The sequence below is a fragment of the Eretmochelys imbricata genome, chromosome 1 (assembly GCF_965152235.1).
Source record: "Eretmochelys imbricata isolate rEreImb1 chromosome 1, rEreImb1.hap1, whole genome shotgun sequence".
NCBI classification, from domain to species: Eukaryota; Metazoa; Chordata; order Testudines; family Cheloniidae; genus Eretmochelys; species Eretmochelys imbricata.
This window is the reverse complement of record NC_135572.1, coordinates 265,364,513-265,392,447: the sequence shown is the minus strand read 5'-3', so window position 1 is coordinate 265,392,447 and position 27,935 is coordinate 265,364,513. Positions and strand designations below refer to the sequence as shown.

General features: G+C 56.2%; 1 protein-coding gene across 1 annotated transcript; it reads left to right on the top strand.

Moving 5' to 3' along the window:
* Window positions 1-1,043: 1,043 nt before the first annotated feature.
* On the top strand, window positions 1,044-27,477 carry CARD10 (caspase recruitment domain family member 10). The gene is made up of 21 exons (XM_077833593.1): window positions 1,044-1,050; window positions 2,935-3,156; window positions 5,178-5,315; window positions 7,443-7,768; window positions 10,436-10,618; window positions 12,647-12,802; window positions 12,899-13,024; window positions 13,347-13,544; window positions 13,711-13,857; window positions 14,777-14,892; window positions 16,199-16,239; window positions 16,936-17,053; window positions 17,315-17,495; window positions 18,612-18,735; window positions 19,112-19,352; window positions 19,664-19,733; window positions 20,570-20,660; window positions 21,320-21,496; window positions 23,833-23,954; window positions 24,661-24,776; window positions 27,270-27,477. Exons 1-21 carry the CDS (start codon window positions 1,044-1,046, stop codon window positions 27,475-27,477), a joined length of 3,108 nt encoding a protein of 1,035 aa, XP_077689719.1.
* The last annotated feature ends 458 nt before the right edge of the window (window positions 27,478-27,935 follow it).

The following is a 27,935-nucleotide window of genomic DNA, read 5'->3' as shown; positions in this document are numbered from 1 at the left end:
CTCCCTTGGTAGGCCAGGCTTCTGAGGCCCCTTCAGCTCTGGCAGTGGCAGGGGGCTTTCTAGCCACTGCTGAATGGGGTCTGTCTGGCTCCATGGCTTGGATGCGCACCATGCAACATACTGAGTTCTAAAATACAGCCCCTCTCCATCTCCCAGTGACCCCAGGATCTGGTCAGAGCTGATAGCTGCTGCACCCTGACACTGAGCACTGCCTCAATCTCTCTCTGCCAAGGGAATGCTACTGTTTGTGCAAATCAGGTGCAGCCCACAGGCTCCTGGGAAGCTGCCAGCATGGCCTTTGCCACCGTAAAGTGTGAACACCCAGACTCGACAGGAATGTCAAGTGACGTGTGTGCCAGGACAGGAGGTAGAGGCATGCGACCAAGCAATCCACATCCTGCCAGAGAGCCGTTGGGGTGGCTGGCCAGGTGAAGAGCACTCAGAAGCATTGTGGAGGGAGGGCAGGTCAGCAACCATGCAGCTGCCTGGCTCCAGAGGAAAGGGAGCCCTGAGCTGGAAGTGCTCTCTCTCTCTCCAGCCCAGAGGTCAGACTTACACCCCCATCCCTGCCCACCCGGCTGGATTCTTCTCTCAGAAAGGAATTCACAACTCGCATTCCTGGGCAGGAAGTAGGGGTGTCAGCACTTGTTTTTGCTCAGGCCTTCTTGCATTCCTGAAAAGGAAATCTGCCTCGCCACTGTTGCCTGGTCATGCTAGGTGTGTGTGGGGGGCGGTGAGAGAGAGAGGGAGAAGGAGAGAAAGGCAGGAAGCAGAGAGAGAGGTGAGAAGCAGCTGGCTCCAGTGGTTTGGGACCCTGCTACCTGAGCGATTGCTCTCCTTAGCTGGTACTGTGGCATTGGCCATCTGCTGAGGGACTGGTGCTAAGAGCCCCCCTGGCTCAAACAGGAGGGGGCCAGCAGTTTTCAGTGCTGGGGCTCCCCTCACTTGTACACACGCTTGTCGATCTCCAGGGCACGCTGTCTTCCTACCAGGGCTGGGCCCAAGCAGCTGTCTGCTAGGGGGCCGAGGTCCCTTTTACCAGGATGAGGGGTGAGTTTGTCTTATTAACACTGTATCGGTTTGTAAAGTTGGGAGGGGGGATAGGTTGTGACTAGACACTGTTCACATGCTTAGAGTTTGTTGCTCTGCACACTGTAAGATCAGGTGAATAAGAGACTGTGAAAGAGACAGGGCGGGGAAGGGCCTGGGACACGCCTGCTGGGATTCTGATACAATCAGAAACCTGCCGAGGGGGAATACAATCCAGACTAGATTCTTGCTGTGTGACAGAAATTAGGGTCAGCCAACCAGAGCAGGAGTATGGCTGAGTCCCAGATCCCACTCATACTCCATTCCCAGCCCAGATTAGACACTTGGAAAGGAGACTACTGAGACACAGGGACTCTTGCTGCTCAGATTGGGAAGGCAGAGGGGAATTTGCGGGAGCAGAAGTTTGATCCAGTGGTTAGCTCTGGCTGTGTCCTTTTGGCATGACAGGTAAAAGAGCCCTGACAGCCATGGGCAAGTGTCTGGTGAAGGGAGATGTTAGTGTGTAGTGTTCTTATACAAGTACAATTGTGTGTGTGTGTGTACAGGGGGAGGGTGTGTGTGAAATCTTCATCATTTAGGACTTTTAAAGGCAGACTGCACAAACCACTAGCAAATGGACCTGCACCAGGACAAACATGCATTGGCAGGGGTGAGGGGGTGCTGGATGATTTAATGGCTCTGTTGGCTGGCTGTTTTCTGTGATTCATGGAGTTTTCTTAGGGCATCATCACAGCCCTGCCCTGGAGGCACCTTGTCCCCGCCTATGGAGCTGCAGTTTGCTATTTGTGCATTGGGGAAGACCCTCCTCCCCCAGGTCTGCTTGTGTACTTGTGAGGGGGGAGGAGATGGACGGGAAAAGGAAATTCAGTCTCCATTGTTCACTCAGACTAGACAACACTTTTATAGACACCAAGCTGCCCGCCACCTGGAGCAGTTCAGCTCAGCCCTGCCTGGAGGGGGCCATGGGGGAGGTGGGGAAAGGGAATTCAGCCTCCAGAACTAGCCTTGGTCTTTCTGCTGAGACTGCCTGTCAGGAAGCTGGTTGTGTATTGAACGGTCACAGGGCCCCTGCTTGGATTTCTTTAATGAGTGGTTAATTCAAACTCTCAAATCAATTTCCAGGAAGCAGAGTTCAAGCTAGCAGCCAAACCAGCAGTGCCAATGCTTGCCCACTGCGGGCCCTAAGCAGGAATATTTTTGAGCCCCCACCCACATAATACAAAAGAAGGCAAATTCTTATAATAAAAAGGGAGTAGGAGGCCCCCTGGAGCTGCTCAGGGCCATAAGCAATTGCTTAGTCTGCTTATGCCCAGTGCCAGCTCCGCAGACCAGTTTAGGAGCCGGCACACCCTTCAGGGGCTGATGTTAAATTCCCCTTCTGCACAATTCTGTCTCCAGACAAATAAATTAATCACAGATTCAGAATAGAATATTAGTTGCAACAATGTTTCCCCCGGGGGACTTCTAGCCGATAGGAAGACTGCAGGTGCTTCGTGTTCTAATTACCCCAAGTGCAACAGGCTCGAGATAATTAGCCTTGTCCTTGCTGGATTAACTCCTACTGAATTCTCAAGTTGACACCCTTGCTGTGCAGTTTGGTATCGTTTAGACCCCAGTTTAGCAAAGGATGATTCCATTCTCACCCTGGGAGCTGCAGACGGAGGTGGTGAGCTTTGCCTAAAGTGACAGATTGTCTTGAGTGGCCTCTCTTTCACCCTCCATTTCTGATGCCCCAGGTGGGTGGGCACCTATTGATCCTTCTGGACAGTTCTGGTATTTAAGATGATTGATCTGCCATTTGGGCCTGGAGAGCTGACCCCTAGTGCCGCTCCATGTCTGTGACTCTCCACTGTCACAACACAAGTTCTGCCTCCCACTTCCCAGGCTCTGAGGATGCACCAGGACAGGCTGACAGCCCCACAGAGGAGGAGGAGGAGGAGGAGGAGGTGTTGTGGGAGAAGATTGAGAGTGTGCGGCACCAGCTGACCCGGTCCTTGAACCCAGCAAAGCTGACGCCCTACCTGCGCCAGTGCCGTGTGATAGATGAGCAGGATGAGGAGGAGGTGCTGAACTCATGCAGGTTCCCATACAAGAGCAATCGCACAGGTAGGAGAAAGCAGTCTGTCACAGTGGGTGTGTGGAGTCCTTCTTTCCCCAGGACACCCCTGCCACACAGTGAAAATACCACCCTCAGTGCTCCCCCATTCTTATTCCCTACAGTGACTATCCCACCCCACAGCCAGCGCTCCCGCCCCGTTCCCTCCAGCGACTTCCCCCTGCACGGCCAGCGCTCCCACCCCATTCCCTACAGCGATTACCCCCACAGCCAGCACTCACTCCCTGTTCTCTGCAGAGTCCCTTCCACAACCAGAACTCCCACTTCGTTCCCTACAGTGACCCCTTCAGCCACCGCTCCCACACAGTGGTTTCCCCCCCTCCCCTCCCCAGCCAGGGCTCCTGCCCTGTTCCCTACAGCGACTCACCTCCACAGCCAGTGATCCCGCCCCATTCCCTCCAGCGACCCCCTCAGCCAGCGTTCCCGCCCCATTCCCTCCAGCCAGAACTCCTGCCCCTGCCCCATTTCCTCCAGCGACACCCCCCCACATCCAGCGCTCCTGCCCCGTTCCCTACAGCAACCCCTGGCCAGCACTCCTGTCCCGTTTCCCACAGTGATTTCCCACCCCCACAGTCAGGGTTTCCACCCCGTTCTCCACAGCGACTCCCCCCCCCCCCCAACCAGCGCTCCCACCCTGTTCCCTCCAGTAACCCCCACAACCAGTGCTCCCGCCCCGTTCCCTACAGCAACTCCCCCTACAGTGGCTCCCCACACAGCCACACTTCCCGCCTCGTTCCCCACAGTGAACCCCCCCCACAGCCACCACTCCCACCCCATTCCCTACAGCAACCCCCACACAGCCAGCACTCCCGCCCTGTTCCCTACAGCAACTCCCTCCCACAGCCAGAACTTCCACCTCATTCCCTACAGTGACTCCCCTCCCCCAGCCAGCGCTCCCGCCCCGTTCCTTACAATGACCCCCCCCAACCAGCGCTCCTGCACCATTCCCCACAGGGATTCCCCCTCACAGCCAGCGCTCCCGCTGTGTTCTTGACAGCAACTTCCGCCACGCCCCCCCAGGCAGTACTCCCGCCCCATTTCCTCCAGAGACCTCCCCCGCCCCCCACAGGCAGTACTCCCACCCCATTTCCTCCAGAGACCCCCCCACAGCTAGTGCTCCCGCTCCATACTCTACAGTGACTCCCCCCCACAGCCAGCACTCCCGCCCCGTTCCCCACAGTGATTCCCCCACACACACAGCCAGAGCTCCTGCCTCGTTCTCCACAGCGACTCCCTCCCCCACAACCAGCACCCCGCCCCTTTCCCTACAGTGACTCCCTCCCACAGCCAGCGCTCCCGCCCCTTTCCCCACAGTGATTCCCCCCCACACACAGCCAGAGCTCCTGCCTTGTTCTCCACAGCGACTCCCTCCCCACAGCCAGCACCCCTGCCCCTTTCCCTCCAGTGACCCACCCACAGCCAGCGCTCCCATCCTGTTCCCTACAGCAACTCCCCCCCACAGCCAGCGCTCCCGCCCCGTTCCCTCCAGTGACCCCCCCACAGCCAGCGCTCCCGCCCCGTTCCCTCCAGTGACCCCCCACAGCCAGCGCTCCCGCCACTTTCCCTCCAGTGACCCCCCCCCACAGCCAGCACTCCTGTCCCATTACTCATAGTGATTCACCCCCCACAGCCAGAGCTCCTGCCCCATTTCCTCCAGTGAACCCCCAACAGCCAGTGCTCCCGCTCCGTTCCCCACAGTGATTCCCCCAAACACACAGCCAGAGCTCCTGCCTTGTTCTCCACAGCGACTCCCTCCCACAGCCAGCACCCCTGCCCCTTTCCCTCCAGTGACACCAAACACGGCCAGCGCTCCCACCCTCTTCCCTCCAGTGACTGCTCCCACCCTGGTTCCTCCAACAACTGCCCCCACAGCCAGCGCTTCCACCTCCTTCCCTACTGCCTTGATCTTAAACACGGGGGAAACTGGTGAATTTGCTCCTTGGTACAGTGATGTCATTACACCCAGTTGCTCATGGGTTTAGCAGTGCCTGTGTTGCTCTGTCTCTTTTAGGACACCTGATGGACATCCTTCGATGTCGAGGAAAGCGAGGCTACGAAGCCTTCCTAGAATCTCTGGAGTTTTATTACCCAGAGCACTTTACCCGGCTGACAGGGAGGGAGCCAGTGCAGCGCTGCTCTATGATCCTGGGTAGGGACGCAGCCCCCTTTTCCCTCCCCAGCTGTGCAGTGGCTTTGAGAAACCTGTGTGTGAGGAACCCATACCCCCTGAACCCTGGCCTGGGGAGAGCCCTGCGTGTGTGAGGAACCCGGGCACCCTGAGCCCCGGGTTGGGGAGAGCCCTGCGTGTGTGAGGGATGATGGGTTCCCCATGGGGTGCCACCTGGAACTGCCACTGAGCCCCCCTGACCCACCAGCCTGGGCTCCCTTTTACATTGTACTGCTGTGAAAAGCTGCAAAGCTCTCTGTGTAGCCTGCACTTTCACTAGCATACATACAGGTAGGGACACTACCAGCTGCAGTTACAAGCAGGTTCACTGTCCAGGCCCTGCAGGGGAAAGCTATTCCCAGCAACTCAGGCACACACCCCTTTTGGAGTATAAACCCCAAATTATTCCGTCTTGCGCTGCACAGGGAACTGTACAGCGTAAGCTCATAAAATTCATCCCCTCCCTCACTGTGGAGAGGAATATGCCATATCCTTTTACCACTGAGTAGTGATTCCTACACTCTGGTTTAGATAGAGCAAAAACAAGTTTATTAACTACAAAAGATAGATTTTAAGTAATTATAAGTGATAGCAAACAGATCAAAGCAGATTACCTAGCAAATAAACAAAAGACGCAAACTAAACTTAATATACAAAATAGATTGGATATGAATAGCAGATTCTCACCCTAAGAGATGATATAATCAGCTTGCAGATTCTTAAGGGGCAAGCTGCACTTGCTTACAGCTTGGAATCCCCAGGTATTCCATTTACAGGCTAAAAATCCCTTTAGCCTGGGTCCAGCACTTCCCCCAGTTCAGTCTTTGTTCCCCAGGTGTTACCAGAAGACTAAGGGGAGATATGATAGAGGTATATAAAATCATGAGTGGTGTGGAGAAAGTGAATAAGGAAAAGTTATTTACTTGTTCCCATAATATAAGAACTAGGGGCCACCAAATGAAATTAATGGGCTGCAGGTTTAAAACAAATAAAGAAGTTCTTCACACAGTGCACAGTCAACCTGTGGAACTCCTTGCCTGAGGAAGCTGTGAAGGCTAGGACTATAACAGGGTTTAAAAGAGAACTAGATAAATTCATGGAGGTTAAGTCCATTCATGGCTATTAGCCAGGATGGGTAAAGAATGGTGTCCCTAGCCTCTGTTTGTCAGAGGGTGGAGATGGATGGCAGGAGAGAGATCACCTGATCATTGCCTGTTAGGTTTGCTCCCTCTGGGGCACCTGGCATTGGCCGCTGTTGGCAGACAGGATACTGCGCTGGATGGACCTTTGGTCTGACCCGGTATGGCCGTTCTTATGTTCTTGGATGGGGAGTGAAGAACCCCAGGTGGTGTCACTCCCCGCCTTATATAGCTTTTGCATATGGCGGGAACCCTTTGTTTCAAAGCTTAGTTCCCAGACTGGTCAGTGGAAAAACACTGAAATCCCAAGATGTAGTCTAGAGACATGTGGTCGTCGGAGGCTCTCTGTAGAGTCCTCAGGAAGGCTTCCCAGGTGGGAGATAAGCTTCTCCTAAGGCCTATTGTTTTCCTAATGACCCATTCCCCACCCATGTCTAGAATGAAAACCTCTTGTCTAGTGGGCATTCCCCAGGTGTAACTATATTGGAAATGCAGAGACAGAGACAATATTCATAACTACAGATACAAAAGAGATACATGCATACAAACAGGATAATAATATTCAGCAACTCCTAACCTTTCCAATGACATCTCACAAGACTTATCTTGCATAAAACACATCATAATTATGTCATAATCATATCATAATAATATCACTGCAAAGAATGTGGGCTGCAGGGTCACAAGAGGAACCCCCAGGCACCCTGAGCACCAGGTTGGGGAGAGCCCTGCATGTGTGAGGAACCTGGGTACCCTGAATCCCGGGTCGGTGAGAGCCCTGTGTGTGTGAGGAACCCAGGCACCCTGAATCTCAGCCTGTGGAGAGCCCTGTGTGTACCAGGTTCCCCGGCACCCTGAACCCTGGTTTGGGGGTACAGAGTGACTGACAAGTCTGTGTCCCAGATCTAAGACAGGGTGGTAGCTGTCCCTGTCTCAGCACCCAGGAACTGATTGCTTTTCTCTCTTCCAGATGAGGAGGGCCCCGAAGGTCTGACCCAGTTCCTTATGTTGGAGGTGAAGAAGGTGAGGGCACAAAGGAAAGAGCTCTTGGTGAGAGAGCACCAGTTAAAGGTGAAGAACCAGGCCCTGGAGGAGGAGCAGACCCGGCTGGGGCAGCGGCTGCAGGAGCTGCTGAAGGTGCAGGAGCGATCCCAGAGGCTGCGGGAGGAGTGGGACTCCAACAGCATGGAGCTGCTGCGGCTGAAGGATGAGAACTACATGCTGGCCATGCGCTATGCACAGCTGTGTGAGGAGAAGAACCTGGCCGTGCTGCGGAGCCGGGACCTGCAGCTGGTGGTATGGCAGGGTGGGAGAGTGGGCGCCTGGCAGTTAGTGGGTGAGAGGAGTGCTTGTTACTGAGCATGGGTTAGGCTGCCGAGTAGGGACTGGGGTGTGATGGGAGTTCCCCTTGAGGGGGTGTGGAAGGGAGAGTGTGTACGTTCTGTCCTGTCCTGTACTGCAGGCAGGATGAGTGTTGGGGGGAGGGGAGGAATAAATGAGTGTATGTGTGCTAGCGGTGGTATATTTAGTGTCTCTTTGTGAGCATTAGTGTTTCATTGAAAATGGGTGTGTTCCGTTACCTACTGGTACGTGATGGTGTGGTTTAGTGTGCATGTGTATCGTACCTTGCTCTGTCAGCATGTGTGTACGTGTACTCTCCGCTGTGTATGCGTGTTGTGGTGTACTGTGTGTTGCTGTGTGTGCACTGTGTGTTCTCTGGGTGTTGCTCTGTGTGGGCTGTTGTTATATTTATTCTCTCCACTTACGTAATGTCCAAATCCATTCCTCTATAGGAGGGAGTGCTGTGTGTGTGCACTAGGCTCTGTGTGCGAGGTGCTCTGGACTGCCTGGCATCGGGTGTGTTACTGAGGTGCGGGGCAGAGAGCCCACCCCACACCTCCTCTCCCCTCAGATGACGCCAGGGAGAAGGAATTCATGACACATGCCCTGGATACCATCCTTTCACCTCCAGCAATTACACACCCACTTCTGCTGGCTGAGATAGGACGGCTGCACCTTGAGTTCACTTATTTACAAGCCTGTCCTTGCTAACACCTGTTCCTTGGGTCGTTCCAGTGCCAGGCTCCCACGCAGCCCTGCCGATGCCCCTCCCTGCAGTGCTGCCTTCCTCCCTGCTGTTCTAGGGCTGGGCCCTCATACGCAGCCCTGCCCATGGCCCTCAAGTCCCTTCTCACACTCTGCTCTTTCGGCCCTGGGATCCCCACACAGCTCTTGCCCATGTCCCTCACTCTTGACCAGCATCCCTCCGCTATAGCAATCCTAGGCCTCTTCTGAGCACAGGCAGCTGGATTGTTTATGGGTCTGGTAATATGGACAAATACCCATCAGAGAGTAGGGTGAGATCCATGGTCACAGTCTAGCCCAGTCCCCCTCTCTGGATGGACACCAGGATGTGATGAGTGGACCCAGCCACTGGATTCCATGTGCTGCTAACCTCCCTGGGTCTGGGTAGTGACTGGTCACAGTTCCTAGCTCTGGGTCTCTCAGGGTATGTCTACACTGCAATAAAACAACCATGGCTGACTGGGCTGCAAAGCTATAAAATTGCAGTAGATATTCAGGCTTAGGCTGAAGCCTGGGCTCTGAGATCCTCCTCACCTTGTGGGCTCTCGGAGCCCAGGTTCCAGCCCGAGCCCAAATGCGAACACTGCAATTTTATAGCTCCACAGCCCCACCCCAGCAAGCCTGAGTCAGCTGACTTGGGCCAGGCAGGGGTCTTCTACTGTAGTGTAGACATACCCTCTGGCATGCTTCTAGGTGCAGACCCCATGTCTGGCAGCTTTCCTGGGCAGTAGGATCCTGCAGGTCAGCTGCCTAGCCATCAGAACCAGTGCTCCACCCTCCGAACTCCCCCCTCCCCCCTTGCTTAGATACATTCACCCAGAGCCCACCTGACTGTGAAAACTCTGGTTTCTTGATTAACCCCTTCAGAGACGACAAAAGAAAGGCAGGAAAACAAGGAACACAGGCTTAGCATGGGAACTTCTTAGCCACAGAGACTTCACTCTTAACAAAGCATGCTCAAGAGTCACAGATTTTTGGAAAATAACAATTCGGAACACAGACCCGCAACTGTGATCTCACCCTGTCTGTGAGTCTTGGGTTGGGTCAGCATGGTCAGCGGCGGGAGGGATAGCTCAGTGGTTTGAGCATTGGCCTGCTTAAACCCAGGGTTGTGAGTTCAATCCTTGATGGGGCCATTTAGGAATCAGGGAAAAAATTGGGGCTTGGTCCTGCTTTGAGCAGGGGGTTGGACTAGATGACCTCCTGAGGTCCCTTCCAACCCTGATATTCTATGATCCTTCAACTAGTCAGCCCTTCCTGCCTCCTTAACCTGGTCTTCTGATGATGGATGGGGCCTTGCTCAGAGAACCCCCTTTCTGAAATATAGCCTCTATTCTCTTTGGTCATGTGGCCAGCAGAACAAACTGCAGCTCTCCCAGCCAAGTCCTCTAGCTGGGAAATTCCAGCTCCTCCTCACCAGTCACACTGCTGTGCAGAGAGGTCATTGCTCCAGGGGCTGGCCAGTCACTGAGAAACAATGAAAGCTGATAGGGCTAGATTGCTCTGTTTTAGCTTCACAGAGTCATTCCACTAGGTGCCAAGCCCCTACTACCAAATGGATGCTCTAATGAACACTGGAGGTTGCAATATAACATGAGGGTTACAGTACAAAATGGCAGTCACTTAAAATGGGGCTCACAGTTTGGTACAGACCTAGCCTACTCTGTCTCGCCAACCAAACCCCTTTCACTTGAGAGCTAAGCTGGAAGAGACCTCCTCCTCATCCCGTAGCTGTACAAGGCTTTCCCCATTGTGTTGTCTCAGTCCTTGCTCTCATTACTCCCAAGCCCTCCCTGTGTGCCAGCCTCCCCGCTTTGCTCCATGGCACCTAAGGCAGAGGTGGTGGGCGTGAGGCTGTCTGTGTTCTCCCTGCCCCAGGTGGACCAGCTGAAATGTAAAGTTAGCAGCCTGGAGGAGGAGTGCAGGCTGCTGAAGAAACACAAGTCCACTGGGCCCCAGCGAGAGGCAGAGGAACGGGGTCAGCCTGACACGGTGTTTGAGCTGCAGGCCGAGAACCAGAGGCTGACAGCATCACTTCAGGAGCTGCAGAGCATGCTGCAGGTACAAGCCTGAGCAAAGGGAGAGAAGCAGTGGCAGATTAGCCACTGGGCCAGTGGGGCCCCTGGAAAAATGGATGCCCACAAACCCCACCACACACTACCTTGCTCCCCCGCACCCTGACCCCAGTTCTCGGCAGGAGAGCCAGGGGAGGGGAAATGGACCAGGATTTGGGGGGACTGCAGGCAGAAGGGGTGGGGAGGGGCCCCCACTTGCACTGGCCCAGGGCCCCACAACCCTCCTAATCCACCACGGAGAGAAGGCTGGGTGACCCTGACTCCTCCATGGCTGGACTGTCAGTGGGACTGAGAGCTCTGTCCTTCATGATTACAGTCCTGTGGGGAGGGGGCTGAGAGCCCTGTCCCACATGGACACGGTCTCACCCTAACAGGGAAGAGCTCTGGAGTGAGAGAGGGGCTAAGGCCCACCCCCTATGTTGTAGGCAGGGATGGAAGAAACTGGAGGTGGTGCTGAGCCTCTGGCGGGTCATGTTGCTAAGGAGGAGTTGATGGGTGTTGCATGTGGAGAGGGGCTGAGGGAGTGGAGTGGAAGTGGAAGAAGATGGTGAGGGATGAATAGGGTTACTGGGTAGACACTGCATGGAAAGCGTGTGGAGTGAGATGCAGCTTGATCCCCCTTGCAACCTACACTCTGCCAGCTCTGATCCGTGTCTCCACATCTCCTTTCCCTCCTCTGCTGCTTCACCATCACCACCCCGTATGCCTGGAGCAGCCTCTCTCCTCTGAGGTACAATACAGTTCCCCTCCCCTCCTTCAAATCCTTCCTCAGAGTCACTCAGCTCCCTTTCCAAGGCTGATCTAGTGGGCGTGGATGCTCCCTGTGGCGTCCTCTGACCAGCTGGCCCCACCATGCAGCAATATGGAGGTGGGCATTAGGTTCTGCCCGTCACCAGCTTTGTCGTTCATTCTGATGTTCAGCCCATTGAAGTTGCCTCCCTGCGTCCCGCTCGGGGACTGAGCAGTGCTGAAGGCAGTCAGCCTCGATTCTGCTCTTCTCCACTTGGGAGTGTTTTCAATACAGCTGTTTCCACGGTGGGGAAAACAGATACAAAGCTCAGATTTCTTTACAGAGTCTAACAATAAGCCGGGGCTATAGCCAGAGATGCCAGACTAGAAAGGGGACCTGGCACCAAGCATGACAGAATAACAGCCCCCAGGACAATGGGATAGAAGGACCAACACCCAAGGGCATACTGAAATAGCAAACTAAACCTGTGCTGAATTCTGAACAGCAACAAGGTCCCTGTCTAAAATCGAACCCTCAGATTCTCTCGGGTCCTGTCTCTGGTTTGGTACTTGGAGGATCCTTAGCAGTCCAGGTTTGCAGATTCACACCTGAGATGGGGTAACAGGACCTTTATGCTCAGTCAGGGGAACCTGAACAGGGAGGGCCAGGGGGCCATGGCCCCCCATTTTTTACCAGCTGTAAGGGAGAGCGATGGTGGGGGAGGGGAGGAGAGGAGCGAGTGGTGGGCGGGATGGTTGAGGGAAGAGGCAGTGTGGGACCAGGGCCTTGGGGGAATGGGCAGTGTGAAGGCAGGGCCTCGGGGAAGGGACGGTGTGGGGGTGGGGCCTCAGGGGGAAGGGGAAAGGCCAGGGCCACAGTTCAGGTGCCGGTGGGGGCCCCCACACTTTTAGGGACCTTCTGCTGCTCTTGCACTAAGTACTTAGGGGTCAGGCTTGTTGTTAAGGCACTGGACTGGGACTCAGGAGATCTGGGTTCATTTCCTGGCTTTGCCACAGATTTTGTGTGTGACTGTGGGCAAGTCACCTGATCGCTCCGTGCCTCAGTTTCCTGCAATAATCCTTCCCTGGTCTGTTTGGAGCGCGAAGTCTTCAGGGTGGCGCTTAGCACAAGAGGGCCCTGATCTCAGCTGGGTGCTGCCGTAATAAAGGTGACCATAACAACATGCAATTTTCAGTCCCCTTAGCAGATGAGCCTGAGGCAGCCCCTAGCTGGAAGCATCCCTTGGTGTCTGTGGTTAGGCTACTCAACTTTTTTGTCTCCTAGGCAGCGAGCGAGGCCCAGGCGCCAGGCTCCCAGCGGATCCTCCTGGACATTTTGGAGCACGACTGGAAGGAAGCTCAGGATGAACGGCAAGAGCTGTGCCAGAAGCTCCACTCCCTGCAGAGCGAGCTGCAGTGGGCTGAGGAACTAAGGGATAAGGTATTTCCCCCTCCCTCAGTACAGCTGAAGAGCGGGGCCCTCTGGAGCGGGGATGTTTGCCCCTGATAGGCGTGACGCTCTGATTCCTGTCCCCAGTACCTGCAGGAAGTGGAGGACCTGCAGCTGAAGCACCGGACTCTGCAGAAAGATTGTGATCTGTACAAACACCGGATGAACACGGTGCTATCTCAGCTGGAGGAGATCGAGAAGGAGAGGGATCAGGTGAATTGTCCTCCCATCCAGAGTCCCCTTCCCCAGTAGGAGAGGAGCCGAATCTCCACTCCTGATCCCCCAGAGTCCTCTCCAGCCTCTACCGGGAGGGGGCTAACTTTGCGTGCCTGAGGCCTATAGTCACTTCTTCCCCTCTCACCCTTAGTGCTCTCCCCATTGCTGGCAATTTTTCAATCAGGATTGGCTGTTTTTCTAAAAGATCTGCTCCGGGAATTATTCCAGGGAAGGTTCTGTGACCTGTGTTATGAAGGAGGGCAGACTAGAGCATCACAATGATCCTTTCTGGCCTTGGGATCTGACTCTCTCCCTGCAGGCTATCCAGAGCCGAGATAGGGTGCAGCTGCAGTACTCCCAGAGCCTGGTCGAGAAGGACCAGTACCGCAAACGGGTTCGGGCCCTGGAGGAGGAGAGAGATGAGCTTCAGAGCAAATTGAGCCAGGTGGAGGGTGTGGAGAGCACTCTGGAGGCACAGCTGCAGCAATGCCAAGGCAACCGGGATGTGGGCATCAAGGTGAGTGACAAGGAGCGGGTGGGGATGTAGAAGGAAAGGACTCTGAGGGAGGGGTGGCTGGGGAGGAGACCCTGAGTGGAAAGGGAATGGAATGGGAAGAGAAGAAGGGAGGAGTTGAGGGGTCTCCAAAGGGCCTGGGCATAGAGGGGACCAATGACCTCCTCAGGTGTGCACCTCCTCCTACTCTCTCTGCTCCAACTTAAGCAGCACCTGGAGCCTGAGCGATAACCCCTCCCCCCTGGGGAATGGAGTCATGGACACGCTGGGTGTCCCCGCTATCACCTTTCCAGGGGACCTCACACACCACAGCATGGTAAGAGCAAGGGGCCTTAGCCCTAAACCCTGCAGCCCGTCTGCAGAGTGGGTCCATATCAGCATGACCCTGTTTCACAAGGCACAGAGGGGCGCGGGCTTGCCTGAGGTCACCCAGGGGGTCAGTATCAAAGCTTGGAGCAGAGCCCAGGAGCTCCCAGTGTAGTGTCCAGAGGGCGCTTGTTCCTGGGGAGCAGACTAGCTCCTCACACCCACCAGTGCCCCTAAGTGCTCACTACTCTCTTCCTCACTCTGAGGCACAGCGATCAGTAGCCCTTGTACCTGGTTCCCTAGTTAGTATCAGTGTGGATGTGATTTTCAGTCACACACAAAAAGCTATGCGGGCAATCCAGGCTCCATTGAACTCAGTGGTAAAACTCCCATTGACTTTAATGGGGCCAGGATTTCACCCCAATCCTTAGAAACTCCCAATCCTTGGCAATGTCCTGCAGTGGCAAGTTCCACAGTTAATTACACAGAGTCCTTGCTCTGCTTGTGCCCGTTGCCTTTACAGCTCTCCCCTTCTGTGTTACAGAGGAGGATGAATATGAGGACCTGACGGGTATTTCTTGCGCATTCCCCCTCCATCAGACCTACCCATGGCCTCGGCTGGTATCACGCCACTTCCCAGGCAGATTGCAAAGGGATGGGGACTTAGTGAGGTGCAGCATCTTGTCTCATGTCTGCTGAGACCCTTCCCCCATCTCCTGGGGTGGCAAGGCCTGGCAGAGCCCCCAGGAACAGGGCAGGGGCGGAGAACAAATGGGCACTGAACAGGAATGTGGTGCCAGCAGCTCTGGCTGGGAACTGAAGGTGATTCACGCAAAGAGGAGCAGGGTGGGGGTGCCGCTGGAACTGGGCTGAGGGCGGCTCTGGATGGTGGGTGTGGTGCAAGATGGTGTCTCCCTTGCTCTGTTCAGGAGGTGGCTCCAGAGAGCGAGAAGGACATTAACCGCCTTTCCACCTTCCCCTTCCCGCCCTGTGCCGGCTCCATCCTCCGACGGCAACGGGAAGATAGATCCATGCCCTTCAAAAGGTAACACATGGAGTCCTGGTCCTTCCGTACCTCACTGAAATCCCTTACAGGTCGCTTCGGTTCCAGCCTCCCCAGCAGGTGCTGCCACAGGCAGGGGCCCCGGTTGAGGGAACAGAGCAGCTACTTCAGTCCCAGCTTCTGGCAGCCAGGGATGCTGTACAGTCAGGCGCAGAAGTGATGGCTGAGGGGAGCGCCGAGGTACTGCAGTCCTGGGGACTCCAGCACATGCTTCACAGACTGGGAAAACATGCCCTTGGCTGCCGAAAATTTGAGAATCATTGCAGGGTGCAGGAGTGCTGGCTGTGAGGGAGGGAAGGATGCAGGAGCGCAGCTGCTGGGGAGAGGAGCACCAACATTCAAGGGTGCAAGAGCACTGTCGGCTCATGGAGAGGGTGTCTCTGAGAGGAAGGGTGTTGGCAGCGCTGGCTGCACGTGGGGGGAGTGGAGGGGCTGGCCGCGCATGGGGGGTGGGGGTGGGGAAGAGCGGAGGGTCGTGCAGCACTGGCTGTGTGGGGCGGGGGCAGAGTGGAGGGGCGCGCCACGCTGGCTGTGTGGGGCAGGGGGAGAGCTGAGGGGTGCACCATGCTGGCTGCATGGGGAGAGGGGGGAGGGGCGAGCCATGCTGGCTATTTGGGGCTGGGGGAGAGCGGAGGGGCAGGCCATGCTGGCTGTGTGGGGTGGGGGTAGGGGGTGGAGGGGTGGGCCATGCTGGCTGCGCGGGGGTAGGGGGCGGAGGGGCGAGCCATGCTGGCTATTTGGGGTGGGGGGAGAGCGGAGGGGCTGGCCGTGCTGACTGTGTGGGGTGGGTAGGGCAGAGGGGTGGGCTCTGCTGGCTGTGTGGGGCGGAGGGTCCTGCAGCACTGGCTGTGTGGGGCGGGAGGAGAGCGGAGGGGTGCGCCGCACTGGCTGTATGGGGCGGGGGGAGAGCGGAGGGGCACGGCGCGCTGACTGTGTGGGTGGGGGGAGAGCAGAGGGGTGGGCCATGCTGGCTGCACGGTGGTTGGGGGCAGAGGGGCGAGCCATGCTGGTTACAGGGAGAGGGGGCTGTGCTGGCTGTAGGGTGGGAAGGTACCACTAAGGAAGCCCAAGCTGCTGGGAGAAATGGGACTGGAGCCCTGACCGCAGCGTGGGAAGGGTGAGGGAGTGCTGGCAGTGGGCAGGAGCTGTTGGGGAAAAGGTGCAGAGCGCAGGTTGCAGGGGAGCTGCTGTGGGGAGCCATGCAGGCACAGCAGGTGTATATCATGACACTGGTATTAGAAACACTGTTGCCTGGTGATTCCCCTTTGTGTTTCTCTGTCCCTTCCAGCCTGTCCTGTGGGTCTTTTGGCAGCATGGAGGACATCACAGGTATCTGCAGTCATGACTTTTCCAGAAGGACTTTCCTGGGAACTACGTGAGGGGAGAGACAAGGGAGAGAGGGGACAGGGAGCCGGCTCCAGTGCCTTCCACCAATGAAGCGAGCTGCAAGGCTGTGCGCCCACTGGGGGGCACCATTGCCCCACGCTTCCACCATCAGCCACAGTAGCAGTTTCTGGAGGGCCCGCCTGTCTCCTGCGGAGCTTTTAGGATATTCTGGTCTGGTATATGTAATTTATAGAGGGTTTTATTGACGGAGAATTCGATTCAGAGTCAGAGGGGTAGGAATGGGAAGAGATAAATGCTTCAGCTTCGGGTTGTAATCGGTCCTTGGTGACGGGCTGTAACTCTCAAGAGCATGTCCCACTGTATATCTCGGGGCTGGCTGGATTTGTGGCACGGCCTAGTGTTGCAGCTCCGCAGCTGGGTGGTTACAGGCTACCTGGGTTCTGCTGTCAACCCCTGGCCTGTTGCTGGAAGCGGGTCGGGGAGGGGAGGAGTTGCTTGTTCTCAGAGTCCTGGCCTAGGAGCCCAGTGCAGGTTCTAGCCCTCCTTCCTTCCACAATTTACCTGTCTCACTCCAAACACCCTGCAGGTAGGACAGACCCTGAGCTGGGCCCCTGCAGGATTCTGTGTCTATGCAGTCATCAGTGGTGACTTGCTCTCTACTCTCTCTCTGTTTTCTAGGGAGTGTCACCACTACTGTTTCATCGGCCGGTCTCTCCTCCTTTTCCAGCAGTGCATGCACCAGGGTGAAGTCGGAGATCTGCTTGTCCACCGTCTCTGACCAGAAGGAGCTCATCAGGTGGTGCTTTCCTTTCATTGACTCATCCTGGGATTAGGCTTGGTGCTGGGGAAGGTGAAGGATTTCATCTCCTGAACACTGAGGCAATGGGGGATCCCACTCCCTGTCTTGGGGTGGTCTCCCTGTTCTGTCATTTATGGGCTTTCCCAGATGGGACCATGACCCTATCTGGAAGGCCGCTTTCTGATAGGATGAGAGGAGGGACACAGTTCCTTGCAAAGACAACAGGCTTGAATTTCCCATTGTTTTCTCCCTCACCAGATCCCTGGTGGTGCAGCTGTCTAGCATGGATCACCTGAGCAACCCAGTGCCCCAGCACAGGGGGCTTGGAGGGGACATCTCCATCCTGGGGGGGAACAGAACAGGGATTTATGTCCAGTGGGTGAAGCCAGGTTCAGAGGCTGAGAGTATCGGACTGTGCGAGGGCTGCCGGCTCCTAGAGGTGAGTCTGGAGATTGTCATGCTCTATGGAACCACAGTCCATCTTAGACAGGAGACATTTATTAAACAAGTCAGCTACAATTACAACACAAACAACTGGGTCTCTGCACTGCTTGAGTCCCCGCTTTGTCTTCCTTGTTCACCAGGAGCCACTCCCTTCCTATGTGGCACACAGAAATGAATGGTTGAATAATATAATGGCGGTGAGCGTATCGATACAGGTCTGTTTAGATTGGGGTGGGCAAACTTTTTGGCCCAAGGGCCACATTGCAGTTGCAGAACTGGGAAGGCTGTGCCTCCCCAAACTGCCTGGCCCCTGCCCCCTATCTGCCCCCTCACACTTCCCGCTCCCCTCAACCCATGTGGAGAAGAACTGCTCCGGTGGAAGTGCCTTGGGGTATTTATGTTGGCAAAATATAATTACCTGACTTGCAGTTTGGCCAGGCCACTTGAATGAACAGCCCTGCTCTTGGAAAAACCACTTTTTACAAGCTTTGACCTGCATCTCCAGCAACATGGCTCCATGCTGGGATACTGACTAGGAGGGAAGAACATCTCCTCTTGAGTGTTCAGTACCTGAGTGGTCTCCCATCTGGGTATTAACCGCACCTGATGCTGCTTAGTTGGAGAACAGGCTGGATGGTGCTGGTGGCCTGTGATACACAGGAGGTCAGAAAGGATGCTCTGGTGGTCCCTTCTGGCCTTAAACTCTATGGATGTAGGAACATCAGAGACCAAAGTGCCATGGGCTGCATGGGGTTATAAGGTTTGACGGTCAGAGGGGAGCCACAGTATGAAGAGCATTGGGGAATGGTGTGAGCCATCTAGGCCAGCAGCAGAGGCTTCAGAGGAAGGTGCAAGAAATTCTGTGGTAGGCAGCTGTAGGGTAGCCTGCTGTCACAGATGGTTTCCCCCCTGGCTAGAGGCTGGGCTAAGCCCTGCATTGTGAGGAGTTCAGTCCCTTCCAAAGATCTCATTTGTCCTTTAACTGTATTGGGGCGCTGGGTGGAGGGAGCTGGGAAGTGGAGAAGGAAGGCCTATCATCTAATGGCACAAGCTGGTCTGTGTGTCCTGTTGTAGTCACCACCTCTCCCTCCTATCCTTCTTTCTTTGGCAGCTGAGGGGGACTTTGCCAAATGGGCAGGTGCTGTCCCTGGAGAACTGTACACGGGAAGTAGCTTACCTAAGCCTGCTGCACTGGGATGACCCAGCTGGTCTCATCTTCTTGCCCGACATGCAAGGTAAGTTCTGGTGGCTGCTTCTTGTCTTGGGAGTAATGATGGTTGTCACTGGGGTAAAAGCTCCCCTTCCCTTCCAGGGTGAGATGGGGAATTCAACCTCCTTGTCCATTCAGCCCAGAGCAACCCGAGTCCTTGGCTCTGTCCCTCCCTACCATAAGACCCCCACACCCTGCCTGAGAGGAGAATCGCCATGTTCGTTCAGTTCCAGGCTTTGTCTTCACACCAAGGCCCATGTGGCTGTGAATACCAGTTCATGTAGCACAGCTGTATGAGAGACCCAGAAGTTCCAGCGATGACTGCCCACCTTGCTCCTACCTGTGTCCCTTGGAGAAGGGCACTGGCTGTGGTGAATCTCATTCTGTCTCTCTTGTGCCAGGGTACCAGCCTCTCAAGGAGGCCTTAGAAGAAGGGAAGAAAGTGACTGGAGACTCCTTTTATGTGCGCACCAATCTGATCCTCCTGGAGCAGTCAGACCCCTATGCCCTGTGCGTCAAGTGTCGGGAGATCCTGCACGTCACCGACACCATGCACAAGGGGCGGCTGGAGTGGTACTGTGCTCGCGTTGACCCCCTGACGCTGCAGGACCTGGACAAGGGAACAGTGCCCAATTACAGCAGGTAATGCGGGCATAGGGGGCTGTAGTCCTTGTTGGGGAGAGCCCTCTCATTGGGATCTTGACAGTGGGGAAGGAGAGTTTGTCTTCCCCCTTTTTGCCTTTGGGTTCCCAGCAGCTCTGTAGGAGTACAGGCTGTCTAGCTTCTCAAGATCATATGACAGGGCCCCTCACCATGGCATCTAGGCACACCCAAGAGAAGGGGTGATAGAGTATATCCCTTCCCATTAATGTTCTAACAGAGCTCTGTGGGTTCAGTGGGGTACGCCCCCTTCAGATTCTGTAGCTACCTGATGGTAATCTCTCTCCTCCCAGGGCTCACCAGCTTTTGAAGGTACAGGAGAAAGGCCAAGTCTCAGGCCGGCAGAGGGGCTGCAGGAGAAATGTAAGCTGGAGGAGAAAACAGTGGAAAGTGTGTGTGTATTGCAGTGCCTGTGATCTGCACTCACTCAGTGTGGCGCTCTGTGTCCTGTCCACCGCTAGATGGAGACATATGGGGTGGCTGAGCCTGCTGTAGGCTTGGCTGTTGGCTCTAGCAGTAGTGGCTGATGCTTTGAGCTCCAGAGGGGCTAGGGTCAATCCCAGCATGGTGTTATATGCTCATTTGACCAAGCGTGCCCTGTGCTGGGATTCTCGCCTCCACCGAAACATGCTGTGGGGTAAATGAAGGGGAGAGGAGAACACCTTGCTGGAGATTGTCCGACCTCACTACGTGCTGTGGGAAAGGGAGGAGCAGTCAGGGCCATGCCGTCTACTCTCCCATGGCCGGAGCATGGAAGTACCAGTGTTAGCTCCCTGGGCTGGGCGTGAAGAGCAGGTCTGCCGTGCTGGGTCTGGAAGAACTGGAGTCTCAGACTCTCGCTTTCCTGGGGTCTGGGTCTGCTGCAGGGGCCAGACCTCGGTGCTCTGTACGGCTGCGTGTGCCAGGCTGGGGCTCGGCCAGCCTGGGGGAACGCTCAGCAGGCAGCACTCTGCTGTGGGGGGCTGAAGGGGTGCCTCATGTCAGGGAGTGGGCATGGAAAGGTGGCTGGGAGGGGGACGCCTGAAATGCTGCTCTGAGCTTTTGCATACTCCTCTAAACGGAGCCCCTGATCCTTCTGCGGTCTGGGCCTCCCTGCCTTCCCCTGCTCGTTTGCCTTCCAATGCGAGCCCTTTCTGTGCCAGTGGAGAGCAGCGGAGCGAGGGGTTCTGTGTCCCTGGTCTCTCCCCCATTCTCCTTAGCTGAAGAAACGGACCCTGGGCCAGCTGCGGCTGGTGAAATCCAAACCGCACGGGGAGCCTCCTCAGCAGCTGCTGCTGGACCACTGCCCAGGTAAGCTGCTGCTCTGTCTGTGCCCTCCTCTGGTACAGCTCCCCAGGGGAAGGGGCTCCCTTGGGGACAAAGTCAATCCCTGTGAGCCCTGAATAGTACCTGGGGGGTCCCTGATGTGACCCCTCTGTGGCTGTTTGCCTGGCAGAGCCGGGAAGCCCCTCCCCCCGTGGCTCCATCTTCCCTATCATAGGTCGAGGGCAGACAGCCTGGCCAGCAGGTTCCTTGTGGGACTCGGAGGGCTTCAGGGGGCAGTGGGTTTGTGCAGGTAGGTGAGGGAGAGGAGTGCCCTGTGTGTGCCACTGCCCTGACCCTGCACAGTGATCAGGAAGTGGGTCTGGGCAGCTTCGTGGCCTACCAGGCTGAGATTGGGAGGGGTGTGGGGGAAGCAATGGGGTTACTGGTGGGCGGGTCTGGCAGTGGGCGCAGCGGGGTGGGGGTGATAGGTGGGTGTGCTGGGTCAGGGACAGTGGCAGGGTGGGGGTGATGGGTTTGGGGTGACAGGTAGGTCTGGCAGTGGGTGCAGTAGGGGGTTGGGTGGCTGTATGTACTAGTAGGGTGGGGTGCAGGTGGCAGGAGTGGGCATTACGTGGGGAGAAAGGAATGATCTCTGTGCTGCTGACAGCTCTTAGCTCTTGTTCACTCACCTACCTGTCTTCCAGACCCAGACAGGAGCCCAAAACCCTACAGCCTTGTGCGCCCCCTGGTGGTGCAGGCCCCTCGTCCGGTGGTACTCTCCCCTGACTGCATAGCACCCAGGCTCATCAGGAACCTGCTGGACCTGCCTACCTCGCGCCTGGACTTTCACGTGTGCCCAGCCAGTAAGCAGGAGCAATCAGGTGACTTACCCAGAATCCCACAGGCAGTGTGGTGGAGTCACGCCTCCCCCTGGAACAGACCCCAGCTCTACTGAGTCCCGGTCCCTGCGCTAATCACATAGCCTTTCTTTGGGGAGGATTGCCTTTTTCCTCCCGCTAATCTGCAGCCACTTACCAGGGAGAGGGCTTTGATGATAAAAAGAAAAGGAGTACTTGTGGCACCTTAGAGACTGACCAATTTATTTGATGTTGAAGATAGGTCATAGGGGTGCTGGAACAATTTGTATAGTGGGGGGGTGCTGAGAGCTATTGAGCCAAACTGTAAACCCTGGATATGATGGAAACCACTTTAAGCCTGGAGGTGTGGCCGCACCCCAGCACCCCTAGTTCCAGCACCTATGATAGGTTGTTCCTATCTCTAGAGTTGGTGATATCCATGCCCGTGGGAGGCCCTCTCCAGTCAGGTGTGGGAGCTAAGAACCCTGGAGATCTGAGGAGTGCACTTACAGGTCATTCAGGGATGGGGAAAGATGCCTCGATATCCTCCTCAGCAGCCAATGCAATGCTTTCTGGCTCTTCCCACCCGGCAGCTGCTGCCGGGTCATCTTTCAGCCTTTCTAACCAGCTAGTGTCCCATTTTGCTTGGGCCTCTCCGAAACACCTGATGCCTCCCGTCGTAATCTGGTCTGCAATTGTCTTCGGCCGTCTGGCGGGCCAGCTTCCCACCGAGCTTTTCCGTGCCACCAGGGACCCAGCCAGTCTCTTGGTCTGGCTGGAGCATCTTCCTTTGGTTGCATGGTGGTCGCTCTAGTAGGTTCCTCCAGACTGTCCGTAGCCCTCTTCCCAGGGAGCCCCCTGCCTTTGGCCTGAAGGTGTGTAGCTTGTGAGCATCACTAGCTCGCTCTTCCTAGCTTCCCTCCAGGTGACCATTGTAACCAGCTGCAGCACCGCGCACTTGCTCTTGTTCCCCTAAGGACGTCTCTCCCTCTAGTTTTTGTTGTTTTACAATTAGCACGGCTGGTTGGGAAGCGATTTCTTTTTCTGCAAGAAATTTCTATGGGAATTAATCCCCCACCACCGCCACCCCTTTTCATTGGTGTTTCCCTTCAGAAATGTCCAAACTGGAAAATTTTAAAACAAAATGGGGAGGGGGGGTGTTAAAATCTCCATTTTCCATTGCAAAGGAACCTTTTGAAAGTAAACGTTCTACCTAGCTCCACTCACGAGCCGTGTGACTTGTGCAGCTGGGGTGCTGTCCTGCGAGTGCCCTGTCCTGCACCCCTTGGATCCCACTCTTACATCACACTGTGGCGTTGGGGGACCCTATGAAAGCCACTTACAAGGGCTGTGGACATCAACCATGGTGAGGATACAAGCTCCCTGTCTGGCTAGCCTGCTCCCCACCCATGGACTGCCCTTGCCCAGGGTGAAGGCGGGTCTAACGGACATCTTCCCGCCACATAGCCAATGCCACAATTCAGGCAACTGCACCTGTATTCCCCCTCGTGGTCCACCCACTCACAGGCTCCTGGCTCCTCTGCTGTCACCTCTCTTGGACAGAGACCCGCAGTGCTCTCCCTTCTGATCAGGGTTTTTCCAGGCTGCACAGCTCCCTGCCTACACTGTGATATCTCCAGCAAGGCAGAGTGCCTCAGCAAGCCAGCTTTGCCTTCCTTCCTCGGAGGCTATACACAGTGTGATTACCCACAGTTAAGTTACCACACAGCTCTTTCTAAGCAAGCACACTTAAAGTAAGAGCATTACAGAGAAAACATTAAAAACAAGAAAAGAACCTACATGCATGCTAATAAACTTACAAGGGCTCTGGCTGGTGACACCCTTTCAGATCCCCACCAAGGGTTTTTCCCCTGTGTTTACAAGTTCATTACAGCTGTTAGTTCAGAACAAGCCCTCCCCCCCACCCCCCCAAATGGATCTGTAGGTCACTCTCAGATCCAGTTTGGGCCTCTGATCTTGTCCTCACGTAACAGGTGATGAGCCCACAGTGGCTTTCTTCTCAGAGCGCAGCTTTAAAAGGCTGGGTCCAGAGGTGATAAGTTGTCCTCCCCTCCTCCCAAGTATCTTCCAGGGATCCCACTTAGTTTGTCTGGCACATTGTTTCAAGGAGTCTTGTGATACTCATAACACTTCCCAGGGTTTACAGGAGTCATGTGTCCTAGCGGCATTATATACAACCCCACAATAACTGGTAAACAGCTGCATTTTTAACACAATGAACTCCTAGGATACTGAAACCTAATTCAATGAGGTTTAACGTAATTCAGTAAGGCTTGTCTAGGATACTGCACAAAATTGCCATATCTGTCATGGACAACCCACTCTGCCTCCCTCTGCAGAGACCCTGGCTAATGACGAGCCAGCTGCTACCCCTTCCCAGGAGAACTGCATGGCTCCAGGTTCCCTCCAGGACCAGAGGGAGAGCAGGAGGATCCGCACCATCCGGGAGTGCATCAGCAAGGTGCTGAGTGGAGAGCAGCAGCTTCTGGACGCTGCCTGCTGGGTGGTAGTGGGCCTGGGGCAGGGATGGGAGGTCCTACCGGACACTAGGAAGAGGATGGGATTATTGAATGGGGGAGAGAGAGGAAGGGAAGAGACCACTGAATGGGGAGGAGAGTCGGGGGAAGGAAAGGAGTCAATGACTTGGATGCTGGGAACCTTCAAAGGAGTTCTCCAGCCACTAGCTTCCTCCATCAGACTCTGGGGCCCCATCAAGCGTCAGATCTGGTCCCTTTATGAAGTCCACATCAAAGGGGGAGCAACAGGTGTTAATGCTAATGATGCTAACCACTAATTAATCAGTGGAGCTTGCTCCATCCCAGCACCTTCCTCACCTTCTCCAAGAGGGGGTGGAATGAGGAGGATGTGGGCTCTGTGGAGGAAGCCCTGGAAGGCCCGGAGATGCACACTGCACATACGTGAGGGGAGGGAAGGGTTACGAGGGCCCCCTGGCCAGGCTGGACACACAGTCCCTTATGTATCAGATGACCCTGCTCTTTAATTCTCTGATATCGTCTTGGGTCTAGCTGTAAATCCACAGGTAATGGAATTACTACTGGAAAAGCAATGATATCTCACAGTATGGGGCTTGATTTAATGTAACTGTCAGGGACTTTGGGTTATTTCTTTTCCATTTAAATCAGTAAATCTATGCAATTTCCTTGCAGAATAAACACTGCCTGCTGGAGCTGGGCCTCCAGAGGGTGAGGGATCTAATTAAAAGTGAAATATACCCCATCATTATCCACGTGGAGGTCACCGAGAAGAACGTCAGGGGACTCAGGTACGGAAAGCCCTTCAGAGGACTAGCAGAGGTCATACCATGGAAAAAGAGTGACTCTGGCCCATGTTCAAAGAGAGACAAAGGGAAGGGGGTGGGCATGCTGCCGGGGGGGGGGGGGGCGAGGGGTGTCTCTGGAGGGGCGGGGGCAGGAGCCAGAGGCAGATTAAGATTTATTGGGGCCCTGGGCACAAAGAACCTTTTGGCCCCTCCTCCCGCCTTGGGGCCCTGTTCCCTGCTCCTCCCCTTCCTCCAAGTCCCACCCCCTTGCCTGGCCAGAAGCTGAGCCATTGTGGGGAGTCTTGGATCTTCCACCTGCCCTGGACAGCATGCCCAGGAGGGCAGGAACATGGGCCGGGGGCTGCTCTCGGGCATCCCACCCAGGGCAGGTGGGGGGGTCTGGGGCTCCGGGGCTCCCCACAGCTGCCTGGCTCCCTGGGTGGCTCTTACTACGGGCTAGGGTGACCATACATCCCGTTTTGGTCAGGACACTCCTCTTTTTAAGCCCTGCCCCAAACACCCTGACCTTTTTGGCAAAACTGGGCATTTGTCACGTTTGCTCTTGCCAACTGCAAATGGGACAAATGCCCAGTTTTGCCAAAAAGGGGCTTAGCGGGAGGAGCCCTCCGGGTGGGGAGGGGAGGAGAGGGGCTCGGGCCAGTGACTCAGCCAGCGGGGGGTGGGGGCAATATGCTCACTGGGCTTTGGCTTCTGGTCAGGGGGCGCAGCCTCAGGGGGAAGAGGAGGAGCAGGGGGCGGGGCCATGGGTGGTGTGTGACTCCTGCATTTGAGGAGGCTGGGCAAGAGCACCAGAAGCTCCCTAGAAGTGTATGTGTGGGGCCAACTGTCTAATCACACAGACCCAAACACCTTTGCTCTGCTCTGCCCTGCCCTTTCCCCAAGGCCCTGCTCCTGCACCGCCCATTCTCTGAGGCCACGCCTCGCTCACCCCTTCCCCCCTTCCTCCATCACTCACTCTCCCACACCCTCACTCACTTTCACCAAGCTGGGGCAGGTGGTTGGGGTGCAGGAGGAGGTGCGGGCTCTAGGCTGGGGCCGACGGGTTCGGAGTGTGGGAGGGGGCTCCAAGTTGAGCCTGGGGTAGGGGTCGGGTGTGGGAGGGGGTGCAGGGTGTAGGCTCTGGGAGGGGGCTCAGGGCTGGGGCAGAGGTAGGGTGACCAGATGTCCCGATTTTATAGGGACAGTCCTGATTTTTGGGTGTTTTTCTTATATAGGTGCCTATTACCCCCCACCTCCGTCCCGATTTTTCACACTTGCACGTCCCTGCAGCCCGGTGCTGCTGGGCTGCAGCACCCACAGGGAAAAAATAGCAGGTGCACCGCACCCACTGGCAGCCAAGCTCCCCTTGCCCCCACCCCATCCTCGCCACCTCCTCCCCCAAGCGCGCCACATCCCCGCTGCTCCCCGTCCCAGTGCTTCCTGCCCTAACAGCTGTTAGGCGGCACTTAGGACTTTCCGGGAAGGAGGGGAAGGCGTGGGGACACAGTGTGTTGGGGGGAGGAGGTGGTAAAGAGGTGGGGCGGGGACTTGGGGGAAGGGGGTGGAATTGGGGCAGGGCGAGGGTGGTGCAGGGGCCAGGGGGGCTCGAGCACCCACAGGGCAGAGGTTAAGTCAGTGCCTATGGGGGGCTCCATGCACTGCCCCTGCCTGCAGTTCCCAGCCAAAGTGTTGGGGGTGGGGGCAGCGCATAGAAACCCCCTGCTCCCCTGCCCAGGAGCTGCAGGGACATGCCGGCCATTTCTGGGAGCGGAGTGGGGTCAGGTCAGGCAGGGAGCCTGCCTTAGCCCTGCTGCACCACCGGACTTTTAGCAGCCTAAAATCTCCCGGATTGGCTCCAGTAGGCTCTGGGAGATAGAGACAGATTCTGGGAGACTCCCGGTGAAACCAGGAGAATTGGCAACCTTAGGCCACCAACGCCCAAACCGTGGCTCTGCCCTGAGGCCCTCCCAACTGGACCTCCTCCCCGTGAGGCCCTGCCCATGCTCCACTCCCACTCCCGCTCAGGCCCCACTCCCATTTGGCCAGTCAGCCCCCTCCCCTGACACCCCTCTGTCCGCCACTCGTGCCTCTCTGTCCCCTCCCTCGAGGCCTCCCCTGCCCACTGTTTGCTCCTGGAATGGCGGGCAGGGGCGCCTCAGATGCGGGGGTGTAGAGAGGTAAGTAGCGGGTGGTTGGGAACATTGTGGGAAGATGTGGAGTGGGCAGAGGAGGAGCAGGTGGCGGGGCCCCAAGGGGCGAGGAAGGGTGGGGAGAGGAGGAGCAGGGGGCGGGGCCAGAGTTCCGACACTCCTGTGGGGGGCCCCCAAATTGGCCGAGGCCCCCTGGGGGGTAGTCTGACCCTGGTGAGAGTGCTGCCTGGGTGGGGGCAGGGGGAGTCACTGGAGGGAAGGGGGCAGGAGTGCTGGCTGGGGTACACTGGGGTACCATAGCTCTCTGGGTGGATGATGTTTATGGCTGTTTCCCTTTCTCTGTCAGGAGCTTACTGCGGAAGCCAGGCCAGCGTGACTCTGATGTGATGAAGCTTTGCCGGAGCGCCGAGCAGGCTCTCCACGCCCTGCCCTGCTCGTGGGCCTGTGTGGATGCCCAGTCCTGGTGCCAAACTGAGGAGCTGGTGAAAGTGGTGCGGCGCTGCGTCTTCCAGGAGCAGAACAGGGTCGTGTGGGTTGAGGATGGCGAGCTGTGATCTCACACCCGGCAGAGCTGGGGCCGTGTCTTCATGGTGGGAGGCTCCATATGGGGGAGTGGGGCGCTAGTTTCCTTTCCCAAGGGCGGTGCCTGGAGCACACTTGGCTTCTCTCCTTCATCCCCAAACTATTTCCGAAACAGCATGCCACTTCTCCCTGATCGGCTGCAGTGGGATGTTTTTGCCATCAGCGGAGGTCTGGAGGAACAAGGAGGCCCCTCATGTGTCAGGGAGTTGGGCCCACTTCAGGCTGCTTGGAGACTGGCCAGGGTGGGGGTAACATGCGGACTCGGACTCCTTTTCCTTCATGTCCAGGTTTAGTGGAGGGATTTCCTTCCCCTTCCCACCAAGAATCCCCTCACAGCTTACAGCCGCCGCTCCTCCAAGAGTGCTCTTGGCACCCAGACCCTCCGTATGGCCCAGTCATTTGGGGAATCAGACGTGAGGGGAACCGAGGG